At 45.5% G+C, this 27,425-nt stretch overlaps 2 protein-coding genes across 6 annotated transcripts; one reads left to right on the top strand and one right to left on the bottom strand.

Moving 5' to 3' along the window:
• Window positions 1-12,916, bottom strand: LOC117868023. Its single transcript, XM_034753592.1, has 11 exons — window positions 12,650-12,916; window positions 9,953-10,200; window positions 8,735-8,909; window positions 7,583-7,683; window positions 6,533-6,619; window positions 5,009-5,137; window positions 4,483-4,605; window positions 4,211-4,375; window positions 2,109-2,276; window positions 1,305-1,465; window positions 1-519 (listed from the first exon to the last, which is right to left on the bottom strand). Exons 1-11 carry the CDS (start codon window positions 12,754-12,756, stop codon window positions 454-456), a joined length of 1,530 nt encoding a protein of 509 aa, XP_034609483.1. The 5' UTR covers window positions 12,757-12,916; the 3' UTR covers window positions 1-453.
• Window positions 9,970-27,271, top strand: CCDC27 (coiled-coil domain containing 27). Of its 5 annotated transcripts, none has more exons than XM_034753589.1 (13): window positions 9,970-10,054; window positions 16,114-16,283; window positions 17,052-17,181; window positions 18,482-18,610; window positions 19,196-19,335; window positions 19,766-19,927; window positions 20,556-20,789; window positions 23,553-23,769; window positions 24,493-24,623; window positions 24,795-24,872; window positions 25,443-25,655; window positions 26,500-26,604; window positions 26,751-27,271. In XM_034753589.1, exons 2-13 carry the CDS (start codon window positions 16,143-16,145, stop codon window positions 26,886-26,888), a joined length of 1,818 nt encoding a protein of 605 aa, XP_034609480.1. In that variant the 5' UTR covers window positions 9,970-10,054; window positions 16,114-16,142; the 3' UTR covers window positions 26,889-27,271. The 5 variants fall into 5 exon arrangements, with proteins under 5 accessions (XP_034609480.1, XP_034609481.1, XP_034609478.1 ...); XM_034753590.1 differs by having other exon boundaries at window positions 19,193-19,335; window positions 20,556-20,672; XM_034753587.1 differs by having other exon boundaries at window positions 19,193-19,335.
• The last annotated feature ends 154 nt before the right edge of the window (window positions 27,272-27,425 follow it).

Raw genomic sequence — 27,425 nt, 5'->3', positions numbered from 1 at the left:
TTATCATATCTGTAAATTCACACAGTACAGTGGTCTATGTCCCACTCCTCAAAAGGATGCTTTTGGTTTGTGTGTCTGTCTTGGACCCTGGCATCCTTTCCCCATCCTTGTCTTCAGTTTTTGCTTACTGAGGCTCACTTTCTTACTCAAAGGCACAGTACAAGTCCCCCTCTGCCTTGCAGCAAAAAAAAGATCTAAGTCTTCATTTTGTGCCTGGCTTTTATTCTTCTCTACGAAAGTCATGAACAACATAGGCCTTAGCATTCAGTACACTGCACTGGTTCCAACACCAATAATGTGTGTTTTCCAGTAAGTATCAGGACTATACGTTTTCTATTGAGGCAGGTTTCTTTTGGAACTTTTCAGTATAGCTGGGCTTTTCAAAGGCATGTAGGTGAGTTAGAGGCCAGTGAATTTCAACAGTTTTTCAGCACATTAACTTCCTTAGACTGATTACTGGATCAGTTTCCCTGGTATAATGGATTCCGATGGTCGCTTCAGGTATTTGCAAAAGTCCTCCTGCAAATAAAACAGATAAAAGACCGACTGTGTGGCGAGGATTGAATTTCTAATGCAGTATTCTTAGCATGCTGTGAAAGAAACATTTAGAAGGAAAACATTATCAGATCACATTCTCCTTTAATATGTGCAGTTGGTCATCTTGAAATGTCTACATCTGAAACTTTAATTGACATCAATGCAATTTCCACTAGCAAAACAAGCATAGTGTAGGCAACCAAGATCCGTAGTGTGAGTAATTCTGCCCTTTATGAGTGACTGAAGTAAAAATTAGATGTTAACCAGTCATTTTTTAAAAACGTGAGGTTAAATAAACAGAAAAAAATATATAACATGCATAGAATTCTCCTGAAATGTGTTATAACGCAGAATTCTAGAAATTTCATTATCTTGTTTGCTTATATTAAGACTTGACTGTTCCAAAAAACAAAAAAACAAAAAAAAACACCCTTATAAAAGGCCTTTTTCTGAACGATCCTGAACAGCAACAATTCCCTTTGGCTTCAACAGAAGAGTATCTCAGGATCAGGTTGATAGTGAGCTGCTAGGATACCATCAGAACGACTTTAGCCTTTTGGGGGGACCTCTCCCGTCATTCCTATTGATCGTTGGAGGTACTCTCCCATTCTTCCAATTCAAGCCCATTTTGTCCATTTTAATAAGCATCTGAACTCTGGATGCTCCTCTGAACCTACTTAAAGTTCTACCATCAGTGATAATAGATCCCCATTTTCTTTCAGATAGGAATATTCTAAAATCAATCATCATACAGATCTATGACTTACTGGAAATCCACAAGAACCTTCCTCATATCCATGTCCAGTGCAATTCTTTCCCCCATGCTCCGGGGCAGGATTATTGCATCGTCGAGATCGGCTCACCACGCCTAGGCCGCAAGAGATGGGGCAGGGAGTCCAGGATGCCCACGGAGACCACATCCCATCAACTAAGACAAAGGAAAAACCAAGCATGACCAGTGCTTATGTACTTAATTTCTTTTTAATTTCGACACATTTCAGGCATTTATGTTCAGGAAAGATAACTTCAGATGGGCTGTTGCAAATCTGGTCTTTTCATGCAAACCACTGGCCACTTTTTCGTCTGGCAGCATCATTGTTATTCATAAAGTACTGGGAGGGTACATCACAGTTTACAAAACATGAAAAACGCAGTAACCATGCCCTGAAGAACTTACAGTCCAATTTGAACAAAAACATGGATCAGCAGTTCACATGCAAGAAGCTACAGAAACTTTAACAGTGAGGGGAATATGAACTAAAGTCTTCACAGAGAAGGGGTTTTAATGAGGGACTTGAAGGAGGAAATGGAGATTTGATATGCAGGAAAAGATGGCTGTTCTAAGCATCAAGGCATAAGGAAGATGTACACCTACTGAAGGGAGGAGGAGACAAAGGGAGCAGTTAGGCGTGGGAGGAAGGGTAGGGTGAAATGGGAGCAGAGATGTAGGGACACTCCAATCTGGTACTGAAGCACCTTTGACATTACTTATGTAACAAAATCTCTTTCTCAGTCTCACCTGCGTCTGATATTTTGGTGAAATGTTACAGAATTCAAAATAACTACTGTACCTGGGCATTTGTTGTTGTTGCACACCGTGACTTCCTCCTTTAACCCAGCACAGGGCAAACCTCCTCTGGAAGGAGCAGGGCTATTGCAAATCCGGATTCTTTTCTTGATTCCTGAACAGGTGTCAGAACACATTGACCAGGGTGACCATTCTGACCACTGGCCATTCACTAGAGAAAGGAAACAGAAGCATTCTCACCTCTCTGAGCAAGGTGGCAGATCCACATTGATTCAGACTATTAGCAGCTATTTGTGTTGAAGTGTATCCTCATGGAATGTGACAAGATTCATTGAAAGGGTTTCACATCATTGAGGATAATGGAAAATAATCATTAGAACAAGGATGTGGTCACAGAATAAATAGCACTCTCTCTCTCAGCAGAAATGTCTCTGCTTTACCTTATGGATATATTTTTAGTGTAGCCCTGAACTCCGCTTTTACCTTTACATACTGCAATGGGGTGTAGAGAGACCATTGTTCTAGAAGCAATGGGGCCACTGGGTGTGCTCTGAGATAGACTGTTGAAACATACCAAAATATCACCGTGATGATCACATGTTGATACCTGTCATGGCTCAGCACAGCTCATTTGGGCAAGCTCCTCCAAGTGACAGTCCAAATTGTGACAATCCCATGCTATCCTGTGACCACCTTCTACCCCATTAACATGAGCTCTTCCTTCAAATGCAGGAGATGAAATGTTATTTGATAGGTGCTGTCACAGGCTGGCTGGTCCTTTAAGTTTCAGCCTGTGACCTAGCAACTAGCCCCCCCCCCCCCCCCCCCCCCCCCGGTGATGTGAAAATAAATAATGATAATTACTGACCCCTGCTGTGAAAAGGTTACGGGGGAAGGCCTGGGAGAGAGGAGCAAAGAAGTCAGGCTGGGAGGCTCACACAAAGCAGGGTAGGCTCCTGTGGGGGAAGCCCTGAGCTAGGGCCCACACGGGGCAGAGAGATCCCTAAGGGAAGCTACCAGCGTCCCCGGGGAAAGGAGGCAGTGGGGGGATCCTGTGACAAAGCAGCAGCAAAAGAGGAACTGTGCAGGAGCAAGTTGGGATCCTGTTGGGGAGGCCCCCAGAGAGGGCCTGTAAGAGAACTTCTGTAGAGCCCTAGAGGGATGGAAGAGTTACTAGTTTATAGATTTCAGTTGGACCTGAGGCACCAGGGGGCACCATCAATGATAAGTTTACCCCATTACAGGTGCCAACTAAGGGCCCAGTTCACAGTTTCCCTGAACCTCAGGTAGCTGTTTTCACCAATGCAAACTGCTGCTACCATTCTCGTTTGGTAATATTTTATGCCCACTTCGTACTAGTGGAAATGACTACACAAGAGCAGGTCATCAGCAGATCAAGCCCTAAGAATTTCTTTAACTTGTGGTCAACTAAAGAAGCATATAATACAAGGGATTGTCAGTGAGATAGCTTCTGTTACAACCTGTCTTCTTATGGCTCCACGGCTGGAGAGAATGGCAAACCAGCTTTGAACAGGTTGAGTCCCTCCCCCATCCTCAACATAGCACGCAGTTCCTGAGTTAGTATCCAAGCACCTGCTTCCTGGGCTTGGCTTTAGTGGAAATTCAAAAGCAATAACATAATCTCAATCTAAACTTTCCAAGCTTAGATGTTCTTCGGGCTTCCTTCCTCTGTACTAGTCCCCGATGCCCAGAGACACCCCGTGAACCCCTTTATACACTGGTTGGAGTTTACTACACCCACCTGCCAGTATGACTTACTAGTAATTACCTTGAATCTTAAGACAGGGTTTTATGAGCTGCACCTAGGGGAACTCAAGGAGTCCTACATTCCTGTACCAGGTCTTGGGATCAGCCATCCTGTTACACCAACACAACTGATCATCATTTTGTGATGACTCATGCTCTAGGGGATAGAGAACTAAAAAGAAGCAGAGCTGCTGAGAGCAAATGAGAGTCTTATTTAGCCTGTTTTGGAGCAGGACATCCCAATTTCTGTTTCCCACGCCAAACTGGCACAGTTTAGCTGACAAGCGTTGCATAGGGAATAGAAATCATACAGCATCTGTACGAATGTAGCTGTGGATATATACATACTCTAAGATAAATGAATGAGTTTGGACTCACTTGGGCATGGTTCTAGATTGGGACAAAGCTTGAGATCAGCAGAAGGTCCCTCACAACGCATCCCACTCTCTGGATGGGTGCACAAACGGATCCGCATCTGGTTTTGGTATCCACAAGTGACAGTACAGACAGACCACGGAGACCATGGGGACCATATGCTTTTTGCTGCCATAAGGAGGACAAAGATGAAAACATCAGAATGAGAAACAAATCCATTCCTCACTTCTTCCCAGTCACGCGTAAGTAACCAACAGGTAATCTCGTTTCCTTACCTTTACAGTGAATGCCGTCACCAATAAACCCACTCTGACACACACAGAAATAGGAGCCAAGAGTATTCAGACAAGTAGCATCCGGATTACAGTTATGGATACCTCCTGCACACTCATCTATATCTAGAATGGAGATAAAAACCCTACACTATTTTTTCCATTTAAATTTAATTATACAGGATTCATGTAAATTACAAGTTTCTACAGCACAACAGTATCTTTACTCAGGACCATCGACATGGGGAAACAACCACAGATACTGTTTTGAGTCTATCTTGACCAAGGCTCCCTGGTAGGAATGGGACTTGATTTCCCTAGGCCTCCATCATTGCAAGCCATCTTGATAGGGCTCACTGCCTGGTCCTTTTCTGGCCTATCAAGAAGCTATTTCTGCACATTGCTTTGGTCCCTGTAAATCACAACCACAGCCTTTGAAAAATGGACTTCAGAATGTATTAGCGGACAAGCTAACTCAGTTAAAAAAAAAAAAAAACACCTCAAGTCTCAGAGCTCACATTTCCTTTACCTACACAGCTGTACAGGCCATCTCCTTCGAATCCAGGTGGGCAACGACAAAAGTACGATCCATATCTATTGATGCATTCAGCCTCAGGCAGGCACTTCATGGGCATTCCTTCCACACACTCATCTATATCTTCAAGCAGAAAGAAGTGAATGTGCCTAAGTTTTAACAGCAGATTTAACTAATTATAACCGAGTCACAGTTTTCGACTGTGGGCACAATGGATACACACCTGCAACAGTGTGTGTGAACCCACTAGGCCCACACAAACCCACATTTGTGTGCACAAATTGACATTTGCAGCTGCACTGTTATGTGAATTGTGCACTCAAATGCGGATCCTGTGCACAAAGGTGGGTCTTCGCTGGCCCAGCAGGACACTGGAACAGTCTGTTGAGCAATCAAAGAATGCAGCGCATGGCTTGGTGTCTGTTCATGAGACATTGGGGGGGGGGGGGGGGATGTTCACTTGATTGTCATCGTTTTAATGCTGCCTCAGCAGTCGACTATTCATTAACTTGAATAATGGTCCCTGACCATTCTGTCTGTTGCTCGTGTGACCAGCTCTTTTGTGGGCACTAAAGAGATATCCAACTGCCCTTGTATGGAATTCCTGCAAATTGCTCTCAACAAAACACAGAAGAGTCATCACATCAGATTACTTGTCCAGCGTCCCATCTCCCTGCCATTGGTTTACCAAGTCTAGCATGCTGTGACCAATGCTTGGGCATTTTCTTTTGCCATTATTGTAAAGTGCAAACCTGCACATGAGGGAAAAATCTTGCTTCACCTCCACAAATAGTCAGAAGATGCCCAGAAGCATGGCCTGATTACTCTTCTATCTTAGGTTATATGATTGAAAATAGTATTATTGGACCAAAATGTGTCTTGTCCTTTTAAAAACTTCAGCCACTACCATTAACAGCATGACAGAGAGGTGCTTTCTCATAGTGCATCTCACTATTACACTGTCATGCAAACATTGCAGGTGCAAAAAAGGATATCAGACACTTTTAAAAAATCACAATAAAACTGAATTCAAGCCAGCCATGAAAGGGAATGTTGACTAAACCCAACCTTTCTGGAATTAACTTTGGATTTCCTTCACAAGCTGCATGGGACAGCATAAAGATGTGTTTAACAAAACTCATTGTTATATCTAATGAGTGATTAATCTTATTCGGATCTTCACCTTGAGGCATCCCTTTAGAAAGGCTACACTATTTTTACAATAGCAGCTTAAAACACTAGCAAAATCATTAAAATGTGCAATTTTAGTGTCATTAGTGAAGAATTCTGTTATTTTTATAACATTCTGAAATGGATGCTTTCCTCCCCAGTCTTTTATTCTTTTCAATGAGGCAAGCAGCATTTTCGTTTCACATGGGAATCCTTTTCATGCATATATGTTGATCATAAGGCATTGAATGGCTGCAGCAGGATCACGAACGCTTCAGTATCTTCTATGTTATGTTATGCTTACATTATGAGAAAATGCTCCAGGAAGCAAAGTGCATGAATATTTACCAATACAGTGTACTCCATTTCCTTCAAATCCCGGGTTACAGTGGCAATTCTTTTCATTCCGAGTTCCATTGCACATTTTGCTAATATCTGGGAGGGAAAAATGCACATGTGATACAAACAAACAGGTGCCTGGCCGAAATAAAGTAATTGATCCATTTAATCATTGCATTTTATTCAAGTCAAAAAAACATAGTTGCCCTTTATAGTAAACACGATGGGTGTTGGTTCATTCACAGACTCAGATTTTAAAGCCGGAAGGGACAATTAGATCATCTAGACTGACTTCTTTATAGCACAGGCCATAGAATGTTACCCAGTTACATTTGCATTGAGCCCAATAACGTGTGCTTGACAGAAGTCTAAAGCAAATCTCCCAGAAAGGCATCCGGTCTTGAGGTAAAGTCATTAAGAAATAGAGAGTTCACCACTTTTGTTGGTAGTTTGTGCCAATGGTTAATCACCCTCACTGTTAAAAATTTGTCTCTTGTTTCTAATTTCAATTTATCATGCCCTTAACTTCCAGCCATTGACTTTTCTTATGCTTTTCTCTGCTAGGTTAAAGAGCTAGTATTTCTTCCTTGTAAAGGTATGGGTATACTGCAGTGAAGTCACCTCTCAATCCTCTTGATGAAAAACTAAACAAATCATGTTTTTAAATCTCTAATTGTAAGGAATCTACTCCAGCCTTTAAATTATTTTTGTGACTCTCTTTCTGCACCCTCTCCAATGTTTCAGCATCCTTTTAAAAATGTGGAAAACCTGATTCACTAAAAGCTTTGGTGAACAGTTAATTTCACTCCTATGTTAAAAAGGCACTGTCAAGCAGAAGTGGCCTATATAAATTTGCATATAAAATAATAATTTAAATAAAAAAAGCCGTCTTACCAAAGCTAATATTAATAGAATGTTTTAATGATTTTTTTAAAATATTGCATTGGCTGATTTGGTGGCATTGAATATCAAAGTAAAAAGGTAGAGATGACATGGAAGTCAAATCCTGATGAAAGCATACTAAGGATAATGCACCATAAATTTAAAAACACTCAGTACCCTTCTTTATGAAGAAGAGCCTCTGGGCTACCATAACCCTTCCAGGAACATCAGGGGTGAAATCATAGACAAGAGCTCGGATGTAACCAAATTCACTATTCCTGAGAGAAGGTAAAACAGAAAGGAAATGAGAATCCTCGATTTCCCACTCAGGTTTTCTACTGAAGGTTGCTTTACAGTACTCAGACTTCACTCTGGGGACAGGTTTCTAGATGAGCAGGGAAGGAGATTAGAACTCAGACATTTTGTTGATTTTGTCTCCCCACAGGCAACTGGAGGGTAGTTTAGGAAGAGAACGGGGGAGAGTACTCAAGAGGGAAGAAATAGAAGGAAAGGGGAAGTAGAGGTGATAGGAGATGAGGGGATTAAAATGCAGAGATCCACTCTGTTTTATGACAGCTGCAGAACCCCTTGATGGCTATTTTTCTTATAGACTCAGTTCACAGTTGCTTATTATTTCTTCTCCTTCTCTAGATCTGTTTCTATTCCTAATCACTGAAGAAATAATATTTTTACAGCAAAGTATTGAGCACCACTATGTGATGATAATCCCATCAGTCTATTTGCCTTATTCTCTGCTCCTTGTGGATGCTAATCCCCTATTGGTGTGCATAGGGGCAGGGGGAATATGATAGAGGTTATAAAATCAGGAATGGTGTGGATAAAGTGAATAAGGTAGTGTTATTTATCCTTTCATATAACACACAAACCAGGGGTCACGCAATGAAATTAAAACAAACATAAGGAAGTACTTCTTCACACAATGCACAGTCAACCTGTGGAACTCCTTGCCAGGGGATGTTATGAAGGCCAAAATATAGGTGGTTCAAAAGAGAATTAAAGAAGTTCAGGGAGGATAGGTCCATCAATGGCTATGCGCCAAGATGATCAGGGATGCAATCCCATGCTCTGAATGTGCCTGAACATCTGACTGCGAGAAGCTGGGACTGGAATGGATCACTCAGATTGCCCTGTTCTGTTCATTCCCTCTGAAGCATCTGGCCTGGGCCACTGTTGGAAAACAGGATACTGGGCCTAGATGGACCATTGGTCTGACCCAGAATGGTCATTCTTATGAAGATGCATTACTCCTGGACACTGAGAAGGAAACAGGAGTTTACAGGCTGAAAATACAGCAGATTACAATCATACTTTACTCCTTTGATCTCAATCCCTTCAGTCCCGTTGGCCAGCACAACAGCATTGGTATCAAACAGCGTCATGAGCGAAGGCTCCTTGGTCCACTTTACAAAGCTGGAGGGAGACACCTGAAGATACTGGGGCAACTGGATGGTAATAGTGTCTCCTTCTAAAAACTGTCCAAGCTCTAAAAAGACAAATACAAAACCAGAGAACAAGATCAATAAACAGTCATGATGGCTCCTAAAAAACCCCAAACTTTCATTGGTTCTAAAAGCAATCGAACATATAAAGCATGCCAAGTATGCCTCAAGGAAAGTAACAGTCAATTGAATGAAATGTCTTGGATTTATGCTCCAGTCAAAGTGTGATATATGTCTCCATGAGGTTGGAGATAAAGATATGCAAAGATCCTGGAGACAGTATTATGTCAGTGTTCATTGGCAGATTCCTTGTGTGCCCGCTGTACTTTGATCTTTAATGATCAGTAACATACAAGCATCTAAACAGAGTGTTATGGAGGAAGCCGACTTTTTTTATAATGTGTCCTTGCACCAACACTCAGGGGGCTGTAAAGAGAATTAGAATATAATCATATTAGTAAGCAGCATGAAATTAACATCATATAATGGAATATAAAAGCAAAGCCACATGCTGTAAATGTAAATCAGACTTCAACTCCTCCCTCCAATATCAGGTCTCGCTGGATATGAAAGTCTAAAATCAAAATTGAATGAAGAATATAACAGAATAAATGGGGATACCTATAAATAGGGTGCTACCTTCACAGAAAGAGGTACAGTTTACTATTTCTTTATAGGTGAGAAACAGTCCTGCAGACATCCTCTGTAGGTGATTACAGAAGAAGAGTCTGTTCATTTACTAAAAAAATAAAGTCTCATGAAATGTGGGACAGCTGGTGATCCCAAACACAAAAGGCTTAGCTCAGGAGCATGCCACCCTTTATGATTTATCAGCTGGTGTTAGTACAGGTCGGCTGTTTCCGATAAAATGGGTCCTGATATGGATGAACGCCCATGGGCCAGTCCATTCTCATTTAAGGGGATGTTTACAGATATAATGGTTACTGCAAAGCACCATGCATGTTTTTGGTTTTACAAAAATGATTACAACCAGCTTTGTTTTATTTGACAAAAATTTCCACACTGACCCTTACAGCATGGCACCATTTTCTAAATGTGAATAGTGGGAGCAGTTTCCATTTCTTACCTATTGGCATTCTTTCTAGGACGAAAAAGTATCTCAAGTGAGAAGGGTTTAACATCTGAAAGTCTGTGAAATCATAGGCTTCAATCTTCGCCTGTTTATCAGGTAAGGCTTTTGCTTGGATTTCAGCCCAGAACATGTTTGGGTAAAAATCATTCTCATCAATGGAAAACAGCTTCAGAGCCAGACTGCTGTTGGCCAGGGTCATCTTTGGGGACATGTTAGCAGCTGGTGTCAATCTCCTTCGATAACTGCAAAGAAAGAGTCCTTGTAACCAAATGGGATTTTTTGGCTAAGGTCAATTGTAGGATCAGTGTAATACTGGATACACTCTATATTTGAGGGCAACTATCTTCTACCCAGGCTGAGGGGAATAGAAATGGTGACTGGTCTTTTCCAGATCTTTGCCAAGCCATATACTACCCTCAGTGTTTGTCACATCTCATTGACACCAATGGAAGCCACTCACATAGAATGCAAGTGGGCTAAATCCTCTGTACTATATAGTAGAGAAATACTCTGTTTGCCAATGTGACAACAGTTACTCCTGCCCCACCCAGAGGGCAGACCAGGTGTAACTGGGGGGTAGGCCATGGCCACATCAGGAACATGGGGGAATGAAGAAGTGTAACATGCTCTGGTGAACCTTGCCAGCAGCGTGGCTTCTTGGGGACGTTCTTCACTGATGTAACTTAACTATCTAACTTGTGCTGGAGGCCAATTGCCCCTCTCCCAATGTCACTGGAGGGTAAAGATGGTATGAAGCTATCTGTGTGTTTCTCCCTCACCACCACATGCAAAAAAGTCCTATTCCACCATGCCTGGGGACTTGGCCATGTATATATAAAAGTGTACTAGTTAATAAGTCCTCCCACAAACACATTTCTATAGTGATCAGTAATGGTGCTCTGAACAAATGGCTGGCCACCCTAAATGATAACTGAGACTCAAAAATTGACTGCAGATAAACACTCTTTAAAAATCTCTAAACTTATACGCAGGAACTTCAAATACAGGATTGTTATGTACTAGCTGTTCTCGGCCTCACTCACTACATAAATTACTCACACCAATGACTGATAGCAATTTAAGTGAGACAAGGTGGGTGAGGTAATATCTTTTATTGGACCTTTTATTATTACCTCATCCAGCCTGTCTCTAATATCCTGGGACCCACAGGGCTACAATACTTCATGCACCAATTTAAGTAACACTCAAGTGCCCTTTAGTGTCTAAAGTGGTATTGCAATGGGATTAAAAATCAATCAGAATTCAAGGTGAAATTCTCTCCTATGCAGAGGGCCAACCCAAGGCCTAGGCACCATCTAAATCCCACATAAGCCCCGTTTGGAGAATTTATAGGGGATTTAAGGGGCTGGTAGATTTTGTGGTGGTCTTCTATGCAGGTGTTAAGTTTCCAGTGTTATCAAGAGGCAGTCCAGTTCAAGGTTCAGGCAAGTGGTTACAAAAATTGCTAAACTTAGTGTCCTGAATCTGCTTGTTAAGCAATCCGCAGTGCAGTACTGCAGCCTCCAGCTAACAGGGTGACAGGAGGGATAGAGCTAACGGGGACTGAGGAAGAAACAACATTTTATAAGGCCATTCCCCTCAAAAAAATATGTTCCAGAGGGTTCCCCTAATTATTATGCCATTTGCCACATACATGTAATGCTTCCAGGCTTCTGTGTGGAAACCTTCCTCTTAGGGAAGCTGCTAATTCTGTTCTGACCTGTGGACCATGAGGAGAAGAACTCAAGGTGTTGGAGAGCAGAAGCTCACTAATTCTGAAATGAACCAGGTGCAAGCGGACTCACCAATTCAGTTTTCCTTCCCACTTCTTTAAAAAAAAAAAAAAGTTTTTATCTAGTGCTCAACAAGGAAAACTATATTCCTTGGGTCATTTGCAACCCAAGATTTTGGAAGTCCGACTCAGCTACTTCAGCCATGGTCTGGAGCATGGAATTAACTATAAGTTAAGATCTGAAATAGGTTGCCAAAGGAGGTTGTGGAATCCCTATCATTTTTAATAACAGGTTAGACAAACCCTGGCCAGGGATCACAGGTGCCGACTTTACCAAGCGCCAGGTGTGTGTGTGTGTGCCCGCGTGCGTGCTCAACCCCTGGCTCTGTCCCAGGCTCCGCCCCCACTCCACCCCTTCCCCCAAGACCCTATCCCTGCCCTGCCTCTTTCCGCCCCTGGTCCACCTCCACCCCACCTCTTCCCGCCCACTCCCCCAAGCGTGCTGCGTCCTCCCTCCTCACCTCCTGCATTCTGCAAAACAGCTGTTCACAGCAGGTGGGAGGGGCTGATCTGCAGGGCTTGCCAGCGGGCAGGAGGCACTGGGAGTTTGGGGGGAGCTAATGGGGGACTGGCACCCACCATTTCCCCCCCCATGGGTAATCCAGCCCCAGAGCACCCACAGCGTCAGCGCCTATGCCAGGGATGGTCTAGGTTTACTTGGTCCTGCCACAGTACAAGGGGCTGGATTAAATCATCTCTCAAGGTCCCTTCCAGCCCTACACTGCTGTGATTGTTTCTTAATTTTATCCAAACTGGTCCCCAGCATACCTAACAATGACATCATCCCCTGTAAAAATAGATAATTTCCTGTCATAAGCACTATCTGATGCATTCTATTACACATATTATAGGCTTGTAACATCCACAATGGTGTGGAATCTGAATTATTCTAAACATACCTGTGGAACTGGGGTCCTTGGGCAGAGTAGAATTTGTACCATTTTATCATAGACGGCTGGTGGTTCCCAGCGATAGAGACTCTGAAAGTGACTGTTCTTCCAGTCATTACTTTGATAAGACAAACCTGCTCTCCAAAGCCATCACAATCAGAGTTATTGAAAACAGTGATGCTCACAGCAGGCTCTAGAAAAGGATAAACAAAGATCTTTGTCTGTCTTTAGAATCATGGCAAGAAGCATTCACCTGCTCTTGTTTATTACAGTTATCTAAGTGAATCAGTACTGATAGAAGATGTCAATCTCCATTTCAGCCATATTGCCTTTGTAGTTCCGCTGCTGCTCTCTGGACACAGAAAATGATACACACAGGAAGCTCCACAAAGGTCTGACCAATTTCACTTTTACAATAGCAGCATAAGCAGCTCCCTCCAGGCACAAGTAGCCCATAGGGGGCAGTTGTTCATATTTGGTTGGACATGGACTGGTCTGTCCTTGCTGCTAAGGCTTGTCCTAGTCTATGTTTTACAGTACAGCCCTTTGCTTACCTGCAATAATACGATAATACTTAGTGCATCTTTAGTCCTTTCCATGGAAGGATCTCAATGCATCTAATAAGCTCTAGTTAATTGCTATATGACCCTTGTGAGATAAATAGGCATTATTATACCGGTATATAGAGAAGTCAACTGAGGCACATGGAGGTCATGTAACTTGCTCAAGGTGAGTCACTGGCAAAGCAGAGAAAAGAATCCCGGAGTCCTGACTCCTGATCCACACTTCTTCCTGCTGAAAGGAGGTCCCCTAAACATGCTGTCAGAATTAGCTTAAGATGGCACTTGCCTTGACAGTAATTAGTGCCATCACCCTCATATCCTGGCAGACATTGGCAATAGAAATAGGTTGTCACTTCATCCAGCTGACAAATTGCCTTTGGGTGACACTGGATTCCCCTTGTATTGCATTCCTGCTTGTATGGATCTGGAAAGAAAGACTGTTTACAACACGTAGAATCATAGAAATGTAGGGCTGGGTGGGACCTCAAGGGGTCATTTAGTCCACCTTTCCCCTCCCCCAACTCACCCCTGCTCATCAATAGTATGCAAAGCGGATAGAATCAAAAAGTCCCAGAAGGCCTGATCCATTGACATTAATGGAGAAACTCCAAGTGCCTTGCATGGACTTTGGATGAGGCCAATCCATAATGCTTGGAAGATGCATGGATCCAAATCTGGAAACAGAATCTCCAGCACAAAATGGTAATTTAATTTTCTTTTAAATAGAGTTAATCCAGAAAATATTTTTTTTGTTTCTTTGCAAAAATTAATGTAATTTGAAACTGAACAAAATCTAGATTCCCGATGAAAAACAAATTGCATGTGAATTAATATGGATCAGCATTTCCCATGTGTGTGTGAAATCTTCATATAAGGCTGTGTTATCAGAGGACACATTTTAACAGTCTTTGGACAAAGATTTTTGCATTCTGGAAATCTAGCAGTTCAGCAGGAGCTTTCACACAGCTTAGTAGTAAAATGCCACCATCCAAATCTAATTTAGCATTCACGAACATCAATCATTGCTGAAATAGAACAGATTTTAAAGGAATGTTTCAAGTATCCCTTTGACTCTAGGCTTCTAGATTCACCCAGGATTAGGATTTAACTCCGAGTACTACAGACCCTGAACGTTATCCAGGATGGTAGCTCAGAATTTATGTTTAATTTCCACTGTTAATTAATAACTCACCCTGGGTTTTGCTCCGAATGTGGGTTGTTAATAATGACAGGAGGAGGATCCACTTGTCCAGCATTTTCAGTTAAATCTCTGCTTGGTCTAAATCTCACATCTCGCTGCTTCGGGTGGAATTAGAAGATCTCCAGGAGCAAGCCTCTAAATCCGTGGGGGAGAGCATCCCTTGCTGGGGTCTGAAAAGTGCAGCTCCCAGAGCCAGCGGCTGCCCTGGAGCGCTGGCGGAGGGAGGGTCTGTTTCCGTTCAAACTGTCCCGAGGGTTCTGATTCGAAGCAGCAAGGAGCTGTGTCCTGCAGCCATTCAAAGCCAGGCCGGGCCGACTGGAGAGCCCTGCAAAGAGCTGTCCCCATGCTGGGGTGCTGAATCGGCTCCGTCTGCAGCGGGCGGCCCGCTGACTCGGCCCTTGCGGCTTGCAAGGGCATGGGGGGATGTCAAAGGAGAAGCATCCGAAACGCACCGATCTTCTGCCCTCCGCATGCACTGTCCCCGGCGAGCTCCCCCGTGCTGCCCCTGGTTGCGTCTGGCTTTTTAAAAGCAAAGGGTCCCGCTCCGGAGCAGGAAGGCGCCGCTGGTTCTGGGCACCCTGCGTTCCCGGGTGCTGCTCCCGGGCGTGGGACCGGCCTCCGCCTGCGCTGGTGTTAGGGCTGGGGCGCCCCTAGCCTTGGGGGGTACAGTGCCCTGCGGGGCGGTGGCTAACCCTGCGGCTCAGCGCGGAGCGGAAAGAGGGGGAGATGGGGCGCTTGCAGTGGGAGACCCAGGGTCAGTTCCCGCCTCTCTCTGCCCGGGGGGGGGGGGGGAACCGGGCCCCGGGCCGGCCTGGGGGGGGCGCCTCCATCTCCCCAGCCCGCGCGGGTGCAGCCCAGGGGCTGCCTGGGGTGGGCCAGAGCAGGGCGCCTGCATTGCCCGCGCTGGCCGCCAGGGGCGCTGCCGCCGCGGGCGCTCTCAGCGGCCGGTTTCGCCCCCGACGCTCTCAGCCAGTTGCTTAGCAACAGCCGTCCACAAGCCGGGCGCCTCCCCCGCCCGCTGCTCGCCGTTCCCTCAGCTCATTGGCCACCTCGCCTGTCCGTCCCGCCTCGGGGCTTGTCAGGCTCCCGCAGGCCGAGCGGCTCGGCTGAGGCTGGTGGAGAGTCCATCGTGGGGGGCCGGGGCCGCGGCAGGTGAAGAGCCCCCCCCCGCTCCTCCCCTCCCAGCCGCCTCCAATCCCAGCCCTCCCCCGCAAGCCCCGCCCCTAGACAGACCCCCCCCGCAAGCCCCGCCCCCAATCCCAGCCACCTGCCCCCTCCACTCCCTGCCCCCCCAGTCCCCCTGCTCCTCCCCGCCCCCAGACAGACCCCCCCCACAGCCCCGCCCCCTGCTCCCCCAAACCCTGAGCCAGCCCTCCTCCCTCCTGTTCCCCTAGCCATCTGCCCCAGCCCCCTCCACTCCCTGCCCCTCCCAATCCTTGCCCCCCGGCCAGCCCCCTGCTCCCCCCCAATCCCTCAGCCAGCCCTCCTCCCTCCTGCTCCCCACAGCCCAGATCCTCAACCCCATGGGGCTGGTGTCCCGCTGAAAGTTCCTTTCTGCCCCCCTCCCCTACGGGGGGCAGGCCCCACAGTTTGCAAACCTCTGATTGAGACTTATCAGGAACACAAATGAGGAAATGTGATTTGTAAAATTAGAGGCTTTTTAACCCAGCAGGCTCCCATTAATTCTCCCCCTCTCCATTTTATGAAAGGCTGAGATTGGTGAAACACCATTAGAGAGATGAACTTGATGACAAAGGGTTTCAGTGAGCTCCAGGAACTAAGCAGCCGAAGGCAACAGACACCTGTATGGAAACTTCCCAGCGGTAGATCCACGCTGAGTAAATCGGCTCAAGCAGTCAGACGCTACTATGAGAACCAAGTATTTAATATGCTGCTATTTTAATCACGTTTTAGACATGATAAAATGGGATTTGATTTGATTTGGGAAGCAAAGAGTTACAAGGGGCTGCCTTGCTAACACTATACACCTTCTGAGAAGTACTTACCACCTTGCGGGTTGGCATTTTGGGTAGCAGCTTCTTTCAGGTTTGAGCTCCAAAGAAAGGAAAATCCCATTAAGTAGAATGGATTCTGCACACCACAGGAGCCGATCATATGCCATTTGCTTACCCACAAAATACTGGGACCTCTCAAGGCAAGTGCAGCAAAGGCCAACTGGAATATGCAGATAATTGCAAGAAGTGGATTTACATCCCTCCTATGCAATTGCAATGCTTTGTTTATCAGCAAAATCATAATCCCACCCCCAGGATTAATGCTGGCAGTTCCAAAAGGGGTTAGGCACACAGCTGCAATGGGATTTGGGCATTTAACTCCCTTGAAAAATCTTAGCTGAAAGAAAGTGGGAGAAAGGAATTTTAGAATTTGATGAAGGCTTTCTTCGTGAGGGCCTGATCCTGCAGTGAACTCAGTGCCTCCTGTGACACCCTGAGCCCCCTCTATTCCCTCCAACTACAGAATGGAGTTGAGGCTACTCACCACTTTGCAGATCACGCCCTGACCTATCATTGCTGGTTGTTACATCACAGAATGGATTTACACCTACCTTCCTGCCAACCTACAGTTAAACAGCACTTTTTGAATAAGATACATCCAGTTAATGGTCTAATTTTCTCCTCTTTGCCAGGCTGATATCAAACCTGCTGGTGTCTCTGCATCAGAGTATGAGCCCCAGGTGGAGGAATTACAGAGATCTTTTCTAATGCGCCCTGGATGTCCTAGATTTAGTAACAGAGCAACTTCAACATCCTATCTTGGTAAGGCTCACATGAGAGATCAGCAAACCCCCAGTACTCTTTCCTGTGATATATTAAGCTATTTCTCCCACACGATAGCCCTTATTTCCCCAGAACTCCCGTTTAAGTCCTACAAATTGTTTCCCCATTCATCAAATTGCAGGAAGCCAGAGTACTGATGATTCCCTCAGCACAACTTTAACATGTAACACGGATCTTGCACTTGACTAGTATGTATTTGCTAGTAGGGGCTTTTGACAGTATCATTTATTTAGCATTTCCTCAATGCTACCACAAAGTTAAAAAAGAAAAGCCTAGCTGGTAGCAAGTGAAAAACCCAAAGGCAAGTGTACATGATCCAAGAAAGAGGAGGCCAAGACCACCCAAACAAAAAAAAAATCCTGCCTTCTGAGGGCCTCCAGACCACCTCCAGCCATCCAGAGTTCCAGCTTCTCCTATTGTTCTAGGAGGCAGGCAAGCTGTCTCCCTTTCCCTTAGACAGCAGGTCAGGGAAGGAACAATTTAACCAAGTTCATAAGGCTCTTACCTCCGAGGCTTGAGTCAGCGTAACCAAGCATATAATCAGAAAACAAAGTCTCTTAGCCTAGGTCAGGCTGGTGACCGATGGGAAGAGTGGGTCAATACCACTTCTGGTTCCTTTCTCTCTCACTCAGCTGCCTTTCCCTGTTTATATATAGCCCCAAGCGGGGTAGGGTGCTTCTTGATTGCACCCAGGCTGTTTAGGCTGTAAACTCCACATGTCTCTTGAAGGGGTAGTCGCAGAGTAGGGTAGTCCTACTGAGAGGAGTTTTTCCCTATGTCCTGAACACCAGCCTCATTTTTCAGGGTAAGGAACCTTTGGGTTAATGCTGGGCTGTGACGGTTTCACGCTGAACGGAGTTTCAGAACTAGTTTCTGGATGCTCTGGTGGTCCCTTTTAGTCTGCCCTGTGACTGAAGACAGATTTTTCCTTATTCAGAAGGGCGAGGTGACTCAGATCTGAGCCCCTTTCATTTTATCATAAGTTTGTGTTACCATGACCAGGTAAATCTACCTGGATATTAAAAGTGATAGGTTCCTCACATACCTGAACTAGGAATTCAGTATAAATGTATAATATTTAAATCAGTCCATCTTATTTTGCATAAAACCCACATTCTCTTCACTTCTCTGAAACTGGTAAGAGTTTTAACCCTTTATTGTGACAGAAGGTATAAGCCAGAGTGCTGAGAATCTGGAATACATCAAATAGATATTTTTCTTGCCAAAAACAAAAAATAAAAACCACTTAGAAGTAACTAGGATTTTTTTTTCAACACAGAAAGTACTTTATCACACAGCCCTGATTTGTCCTTTAATTTGAGTACCATCAGTCTGTCCTCCCAACTCAACTTTGAAGAGTGGAATGCTGCCTTTCAGAACACATATCCATCAGAATCGGCCACCAAAGGTAAGGGTAAGGGGATGACTGTATGCATGTGTGTTTTCCCAGAAGGGTGAAAATCTGCTGTGAAATCGGTGCTTTTGCAAGGCAGCGCATGACGTGTTATAGGAAAAACCACTGGGCATGCCTTGGTTGCTCTTTTTAACCCATTGGGGGCATGACATGATCTCCAAGCTATATATTCCATAGAGCAACCTGCACCGTGTGGTAGAAGTGCTGCCTATAGTCCTTCACGATCCCTGTTCCAGTCTAGGTGGGGTTATATGCAGGACACAGGGCACATACAAGTCCAGCCACAAGTTGGAGGATTTTGTTGAAGCCGGCAGGCAGTTTAAACAGACACAACTCCCTTTTGAAGCCTACCCATTGCAGGCTGGGTCACTGTTTTTAATTCAATATGGTAAATCTTTTCTGAGGAGTTTTTTAAATGGTACAGTAAGTGGAACCCAAAAAAGTTGAGGCTAGTAATAGAGATTTGTTGCCAGAAAAAATAAGTTTGACAGAACAAGTATGTTTTTCCAGTCTCTGGGTGATATTTAGATAAATGTTCTTTCCACTATTTCACATCTGCCCCTCCCCTCCCCCCAGCAGCTGGCCATCTCCTACTCAGTAAAAGTTTCAGTGGTCTCTCTAAATGGAAGAGTTTCACAGAAGGAATCGTTCCTGCTGAACAACAAAAAGGACCTATAGAGAGTAAAATCCCATGGTACATTGATGTAATCCGTGAGAAGGTAAGAAAATGTTGCTATAATACTTCAAAAAGAAGAATAGACCACACACATAGTTAATTGCAAAGTGATCCAGCTAGAAAATTAACTTTCTAAGGGTGTGATGTAAATTAAGTTAAAAATAGAATTGTATTTGGATAAATGGATTAATCAAAGGATCTCAAAGTTCTTTTTCAAAACAACGTGAAGTGCAGGAAAGAAGGGAAAGCACATAGAGAGGAGAATGGCAGTAAGTCCACGTCAAAGTAAGAAAGAGAACCTAGGAGTCCTAGGTCCTAGTCCCTTAGACTAGATGCCATTAAATTCCCTACAGATGGGCAGGTATTGAAATACAGTACATCATCCACTCATCCATATTTTTCCTGCCCACCAATATCCCATCAAACCTCAGATGCATTGTTTGAGTGAACACTATGCCTGTTTCTGTTCCCAGGAACGATGCTTGTTGATGATGGGAGAAAAGATTAATCGTCTTTCAAGATGTGAAGCGGAATGTGCAAGGAAGGATGATGTAATCTCTATGCTTAGGGAGGAGATAGAGAATCTGAAGAAGCATCTGGAGCTGCTCAGGAGGGAAAGTGTCATCACAGAGGAGGTGACTTGCACTCGTTTTCTCTGTATGAAATGAAGCACGCATTTAAGATAGACTTCATAGTGAGAGATAAAATGGCTATCAGCAGTGGCCATCGCTAGTGGAAAAGCTGATGATGATGACCCTTGTGGTCCCTTCTGAACCTATGATTCTATGATGTAAGCAGACAGGGGATTTCCCTAAACAGGGGGGCACACACAAAAAAAACAACCAAACTGAGGAAGTGAGGTTCAAAATAAAAGCAATGTAAGGCCCTCCTGTGCCCTGAATTCACAAGTAGCACAGTGAGAGGGAAAAGCATTCTGGGTAATTATATGCAAATGAGACCCCTCCAGCAGTCCCACTTTATGATCCTCATAAGGGATATAATAAAGCTACTGAATGTGACTGTGCCAGTCGGAGGCAATGTGAAGCAGAATGGAATGCTGAGAGTGCTCATTTGTGCATCATGTTCTAAACACGTTATCAGCTTCCCCAAAACCATTGTGGAGGCCTAGCACTAAGAATTCACTGACCGGGTGAGGAGTATTTGCGGTTACTGCACCAAGCTCTTTCCTTTATGTGCTGCAAGCTAGGAGTGTGGAAAGCAGCTTCCTAGGTAGTTTTCCTCATACTAAATTTTCCCTTGCAGAAAGATGCAGCCTCCGAACCTGTAGCTGACGACAGCAAGACAAAGATGCCTGGGCTAAGCAGCTCAGTGCAGGAGGGCTTAGGACAAAGTGGCACTAAAGAAGATTTGAGAGAGGAGGTGGCATGCTTAAAATTAAAACTAAGCTACTCTGATAAAATTCTGGACTCTAAGATTGCTAGCCTGTCTGAGTCCCTGATGAAAGACCAGGAGGAACTATGGCAACTGGAAAAGGAGGTGAAAGAGGATCTGCACTAGTTCAGATATGGCAAAAGAAACTGACAGTAGACTGAGAGGAGTCTCTGCTATTATGTGCTTTTCACACTGCTGCTAAAGGTGTCCTTTAGTGACTGCATCCTCTAGATCAGCATTTCTCAAATGCAACCACCAGGGGCTTTTCTTGCAGCCACAACCTCTTGGGCAGTGATTCGGGGGGAGGCAGCAGCAAGGAAGGGTTGGGTCCTGCCCCCCTCTTGAACCACAAACATTGGAGGAACAGACAGCCAGTGTGAGTTCCCCAGCTTCCCGGGGGCGGTGGGGCTTAGGCTTCCAGCTTCAGCCCTGGTGTGACGGGCGGCAGGCTCTGGCCACAGGCTCTGACTGTGGGGCATTGGGGTCTCACTGCACAGCGGCGGACTCCGGCAGCTGGGCTTCAGACTCACACCCCACCCTTATCGCCCCCGGCCCCCACTGCCTCCCTACCACCTCCCCATCCAAGGCTTAATTTGTCCCCCCAGCTTGCCAAGGCTGAGAAAGTCTGCTGTGAAAGGTGATAGTGCATGTTTGTTAATATCACTTTTCACTGCCTCCCAGCTAGCTAACAAGTCTCTGCTGTGAAAAAGTGATATTAACAAACATACAAATATCACTTTTCACAGAAGGGGACTTACTAGCTAGCAAGCCTAAAAACAAACATACCTGCAACCAAAAAAGCAAAATAAACAACAACAAAGACAGGAACATGCAAAGCACCTTATTTGTGTTTTTATTCTGTTTAGGTCCAGTAAAGAATAGACACAACTGTATGTTATTATTATTACTGAATCTGCAAAAACACCCCTACAAAAATAAATTACACTGATTGGACTTGTATATGTGCATATGTGTTTGTTTTTCCTAAAGTTAATTAAGTATTTTAGGAAAAATTGTCAAAACAGCCACCACCAAGAGACTTGGTAGCCACACTCTGAGGCCTCCAAGAAATTTGTTGCAAGAAACCCTGCTCTAGATTTCCCTCTCTCACCCATCCCCTTTGGATCTCTGATTTGCAGACATAGGAAATTGTAAACAGAAAACTAAAGCATTTAGAAACATCATTATAAGGAATAACTTAGGTTAACATCTCTGGGCCAAATTCTGCTTTCAGTTATATCAGTGTAAATGAAGGTACATCTACAACAAGATTCATATAATTTAATCCCCCTTCCCAGGTCCACTGCTGTGAAGATACCAGGGAAATTGTCTAGCCACAGAAGCTAAAGAGATCAGTGTGAACAGATCCTAAAATAAATTTATCCTCCTAATTGCATCGAGGGGGCCTATAAACAAACAAATCACACAGATCCCAAAAGGTGCTCCAATATAGCATATTTCAAATGCTCATGGGTAAAAGTACCAAATATTCAGAATCTTCTTCCCTTGTAGTATCTTGGAGATATTACCTGGCTTTGGGTCAAGTTCACAGTCAGTGCATTTGGTGTCTGTTTACATTTGGACCAAATAATGAACTTCCAGAAATCTTGCTCCAGGTCTGCATGGGGTTATGGGTTGTGCCTCCAGGAGCATGAGACCCATGATTGTATGTTTTTTTAATATCTAGACCAGGGGTGGGCAAACTACGGCCTGCGGGCCAGATCTGGCCCCTCAGGGCTTTGGATCCAGCCCATGGGATTGCCCCCATGGAGCCACAGGCCCCGCACTGCTCTCAAGTGGCTGGCACCACTTCCCTGCGGCCCCCGGGTCGGGGGGCAGAGGGCTTTGTGCGTTGCCCTTGCCTCCAGGCACCACTCCCCGCAGCTTCCATTGGCCGGGAACGGGGAACCACGGCCAATGGGAACTTCGTGGGAGTTACCTGGAGGCGCGGCAGGGGCAGCGCACGTGGAGCCCTCCGCCCCGCCCCCTCCTCCAGGGACCACAGCGCTTCCTGGAGCGGCGCGGCATGGGGCCAGGGCAGGCATGCAGGGAGCCTGCCCTGGCCCCGGTGTGCGCCGCTGCCAACCCGGAGCCACTTTAGGTAAGCGGCGCCGGGCCAGAGCTTGAACCCTGCCTGCACCCTGCCCCCCAACTCCCTGCCCTAAGCCACCTGCCTGCACCTCACACCCCTCTTGCACCCTAGCTCCCTACCCTGAGCCCCCTCGTACACCCCGCACCCCTACCCCTTGCCCGGAGCCCCCTGCTGCACCCCGCACCACTTCTGCACCCCTGCCCTGAACCCCCTCCTGCACCCCAACCCCCTTCCCTGAGCCCCCTCTTACACCTTGCACCCCTCCTCTGCCCCAATCCCTTGCCCTGAGCCCGTTCCTGCACACCGCACTCCTCCCACACCCCACACTCCCTCCCGCATCCCAACCCCCTGCCTCAGCCCTGCATACAAATTTCCCCACCCAAATGTGGCCCTTGGTCGAAAAAGTTTGCCCACCCCGATCTAGACATTGTGAGGTCTCCAGATGCTCCAGTGCTGGACACAATAGGTAAAGAAGAACAGGAAGCACAGTTTTCCTGCATTTGGACTAGAACTCAAGAGTTTAAAAAGGAACCAGTAATTAAGCTGCAGCAGTTACTGAGTCATTTTCTTAAGCCTGTGTCAATGTTTCACCACACATTATATTATTCCATTTGCAAGGTCTCTGGCTCAGCGTTAGAGAGGTGCCCTAAATGCAACTCCAGAACTAGACTCCCGTCCCTCCAGAAATGGAGCCTTATATGACTAAAGCCAGTCTCTATCTCAGGCTGCATTTTGCTTCAACTTTCAAAATTCTTCCCGTCCTTTTGTCCTTACAGTATTCAGAAATGCAGCAAAAGGGCTTGAGACAAGAGGACATGGAAAAAGAGCTTCTCAGTGGTACAGAAATTGAAGTGGCTTCTGAAGAGGAGGAGGAGAATGAGGCAGAGGCGGAAGAGAAAGCATCCCTGATCAAGCTCAGAGAATTCCAGCAAATGAACCAAGAACTCTGTAAAGAACTGGAGAAAGCAAAGACGGACTATGACATGGCCACAGGTACCAGGACTGGCATACGGGGAACACAAAAGGGCTAAAGACCAGAGAGTATCTGAAATTTGAGTGGCTAGATCCTAAACTCTTCTCCTATTCTGTGAACAATTCGTATGCTAGTTATGGGGAGCAAGAGGAAGTCATTATTGAGGCTCAGTTCCCTGTCTAGGAAGGATCTACATTAGGTCTTCACTGAGAGGCTGCAGCTTCTAGTCCCTCTGCAGTTTTAAAGGTAGCTTCCCAACAACAACAGCTACTTTTGAATTCTTTTCCCTTACAGCTTGCCTGGTAAAGATGCCCATTACCAACCAGGGCAGATTCTACTTAAAAGTGCTTGGTATGGTTTGGACTGCTAAACAATGCGGTGCTAATCAAGAGCAGAGGATCAGCTCTGTATAGCTAGAGCACCTCTGTGACGTGTCCAGCTTCTGACGTTAGCCTGGAGGGAGCTTCTGCATATCAAACCATTTCTAAGTCTTTTGACTCTTGCACAAAATGAATTTGGCTGGTATTAAGAAATGGACACTTCAATTCAGTGATGCGATAAAGTATCATTCAGCTGAAGTGTACTTCTGTAGTGACTGTAGTTCTAAGATAACTTATGTCCACAGCCAGATGATTTTTGGATGATGGAATAAAATGACTGGCCCCTTTTTCATCACCTAGGGGGGGTTTCCCAAGGACTTTAACAGCGTTCAGTTGGTTCAGGACTCTACTCTGATTGTGCAGGTGCCATCACTTCCTTGCAAAGGCAGCTGGCTTTCCAGGAGTCACAGCTACGGAGAGCAGAGTCTGAAAAGGAAATGCTACAAAAGGAGCTTCGAGAGCGGGGAAGTCAACTGCAAGCCATGTCTGCCAAGGTACAGTCACTCAGAGCACAACACAGACCATTGGCCACCAGTGGTGTGGGGGGAACTGGGAATTTATTCTTTGGGAGACTTGTTTTTATTCTTTTTCAACAAGTCAGGAACTCATGAGTCTGTGACCTGTAGTAATGGGGCTGAGGTGTTAACTGGAGCCTTTTCTCTCAGTTTTCCAGCCTTCGAGAAGAACGGAAGCGTGAAGAAATGATGGGAATAATAGAGAGAGAGAATTACAAACTCCGACAGGTGACTCATCAGTGCAAACTCCTGTGCTCAGTTACAGTAGCCAACACCCTAATGCTCCCTGCTGAGCCCCTGTATAAATTAAACAAAGCAATCCCATTTGGGGAGCACCTTGTGCTCCTTTAGGTTCTTTCCTGCTCTCTCTCCAAAGCCTGCACTGATGTCAGGTGTCTTTCACTCTAGTTACTCTCAACACTAAACCCATCCATGTTCTCCCTAGTTTTGCAGGGGAGTCTGTCCCATGAAAATCAGAGATGGGATAGCCCTGGCCTATTTTGTTTCTCAATACACTTTATTGCTCAGTTTAATTTTTCTAACGAGCCTGAATTGATGAAGAAGGGAACAAACCTGTTTTAATGGCTCTTAATTCGAATTATTATTAAATACTATAGGTAAACCTGGCGGGGACAAAGTCCCAAACCAGTAACATTACTGGGCACTGACATATTCTGCTCCCGCTGCCTTCTGAGAAGTTTAGGAAGGGTTTGGAATAGCAGGGCAAAATCTCTAGCGAGACATGTTTGAATTAGGCAGCTTTCTCCTCCACTCCTCCTGAACTGCGTTTCTCCTCAGGACATTGTGGAACAAGAATCCAGACTGGCCGAGAAAAACAAACTGATTGATGATTTGCAGAGCAAGATCAACCAGCTCCAGGCAGAGGTTATGGTAGCCCAGCACCACATGCAGAAGCAGCTGTGTGACCAAAGTGAGACGCAGAGCCAAGTCGAGGCCTTGAAGCACGCTGAGCAGCAGGCCAAAGTTGCACTGGAGTGCATCAGTGCCAGGGTAAAGGTGGCCTCCTTCCTCCTTCACTGCGGGCCTCTCCCCTGAGGGAGGGACCCCAGCTAACGAGAACAAAGGCCCCAGTTTAGTCAGGGCCATCTTTAGACACAATCATTGGGTGGACTGCATGGGGCTCCCTTTGGCACCTCAGCTCCAGCAGCAGGAATGGAGGGGCTGGCAGTTAACAGTCCACTTGTTCCCCAACCTTTCCCTGGCGGCTTGGGCTCCTGCGCTTGCCAGGGGCCTTTGTTTACGTTATGGGTCTGATGGGATACCAAGAAAGAGACCCCGAGGTTTCAGAGCAGAATAGTTACAATGCCAAACTTCTTTCTGAATGTTATCCCACAGCCTCCCAGCCCTTCTGGGGATCCCCCTCTCTCAAATACAGCCACAGGCTAAACAGCCATCATGGGAAGACATTTCTCCATATTTATTCTTAAAGGGACATATTCAGACCTGCTGTAAGCAGGTGCGACTCCATCCAATGTCAGGTCAGATTTGCTTAGGTTACTAATTCAGAGACACATGTTGCCACTAGGTGTCTGTGTGGGGCTTCTGGTGAAGCCATCTAGAATTGCACATACTCACCCCAGGGCAGAATTTCGGTCCTGCACCTCGCTGTTGGCCTGGGGACATTCAGAGACAGGAGAACCTGTCAGAAATGCCAGCTGTCATTCCAACCCTCTTGTTGGCATAGCTTAAAAGCAAGCATTGCTTTAAATTCTCCCTCTAGTGAGAGAAGTTCTTTGCTTGTGTCAGACAGCGTCCCTCTTTAATTGGAGGAAACCTGGTTAATTCCTGGTTAATTAAACTAAGGTCATTTTTTTTCTCCTTTTTAAAATCAAAGTTTGAAAGATTTCGAAGCAAAATAATTCAGGCCACATACAGCGCTGCGGGCGCCAAATCCCCCCAAGCTGAAATTAGCGATGAGGAGGCACTGGAGGCTATGCAGGTATGTGATTCAGCGTGGAACGATGCTTCTGCTTGGACCCCTGAGCTGGGGCCCAGCGGCGAGGTGAGGCGAGAAGGAAAAGCTTTATGATCCTATCACCTCCGTGGCTAATCCTGGATTCTCCTGTGAATGTGTCTGATTTCCAGAGAATAATTAGCGAGCGGCTGGATTATCATCAGATGCTGAAACAGAAGGGTGTGAAGGTCCCGTCTCTCTTCAGCAGTGAGCCAGCAAATTTGTCCTCTCCTAATTCTAAGACCACCAAAAAGAGTCCTGTGAAATAGGGTATGCCGAGAGCTGATTCCTGCAGCTGAGTCACAAAGTCAGAAAGGCGCTTTTTCCTGAGGCTCTTTCCTGGTTGCATTTTGGTTTGTTCTCTGATGTTCTGTTTTTTTATTGACAAATTAAATAATTAAATTTGACTTCAACTGCGTTCTGTGAAGCCAGCTGATCTCTAATTAGTCTACACTGTTGCCTCATAATTGGAATTGGGGACTGGAATCAGGGCTCAATTTGCCATAAATCTCTTATTCTCTCAGGTTTTCCATCTGTAGAATAATCTCCGCCTCTCACGGGAGTTATGAGAGTGAATGTGAGTTTGCAAAGTGCTTTGGGGGTTCTTGGATAAGAGGAGCTAGAAAATGAAAATGATTCCCTCTGTGTTGCACACCACCTGCTTTGGCCAGGTTATCCCATTGCTGCTCACCATGCTCCTTTTAAACGCAGGGTGCAGGCATAATCGTTGGATCACCAAGCTTTTCTGACCTGAAACGAGCAGGCCTTCCAACCTTGCCAGATTCTAGCCATCACATCCAGGTCAT

Source organism: Trachemys scripta, chromosome 19, assembly GCF_013100865.1.
Source record: "Trachemys scripta elegans isolate TJP31775 chromosome 19, CAS_Tse_1.0, whole genome shotgun sequence".
NCBI lineage: Eukaryota > Metazoa > Chordata > Testudines > Emydidae > Trachemys > Trachemys scripta.
The sequence above is the reverse complement of the archived record's forward strand: the minus strand, read 5'-3'. Positions and strand labels throughout refer to the sequence as shown.

Excerpts from the sequence above, each read along its gene's own strand:
- LOC117868023 (XM_034753592.1), bottom strand. The coding sequence starts at position 12,756 with ATGACTGGAAGAACAGTCACTTTCAGAGTCTCTATCGCTGGGAACCAC. Across the intron at positions 4,606-5,008 it reads TGGCCTGTACAGCTGTGTAG|ATATAGATGAGTGTGCAGGA; the intron begins GTAAAGGAAATG and ends TCTCCATTCTAG. Across the intron at positions 4,376-4,482 it reads TGACGGCATTCACTGTAAAG|CAAAAAGCATATGGTCCCCA; the intron begins GTAAGGAAACGA and ends TCCTTATGGCAG.
- CCDC27 (XM_034753587.1), top strand. The coding sequence starts at position 16,143 with ATGAACTTGATGACAAAGGGTTTCAGTGAGCTCCAGGAACTAAGCAGC. Across the intron at positions 18,611-19,192 it reads ATCAGAATCGGCCACCAAAG|CAGCTGGCCATCTCCTACTC; the intron begins GTAAGGGTAAGG and ends CCCTCCCCCCAG. Across the intron at positions 20,790-23,552 it reads TATGGCAACTGGAAAAGGAG|TATTCAGAAATGCAGCAAAA; the intron begins GTGAAAGAGGAT and ends TTGTCCTTACAG.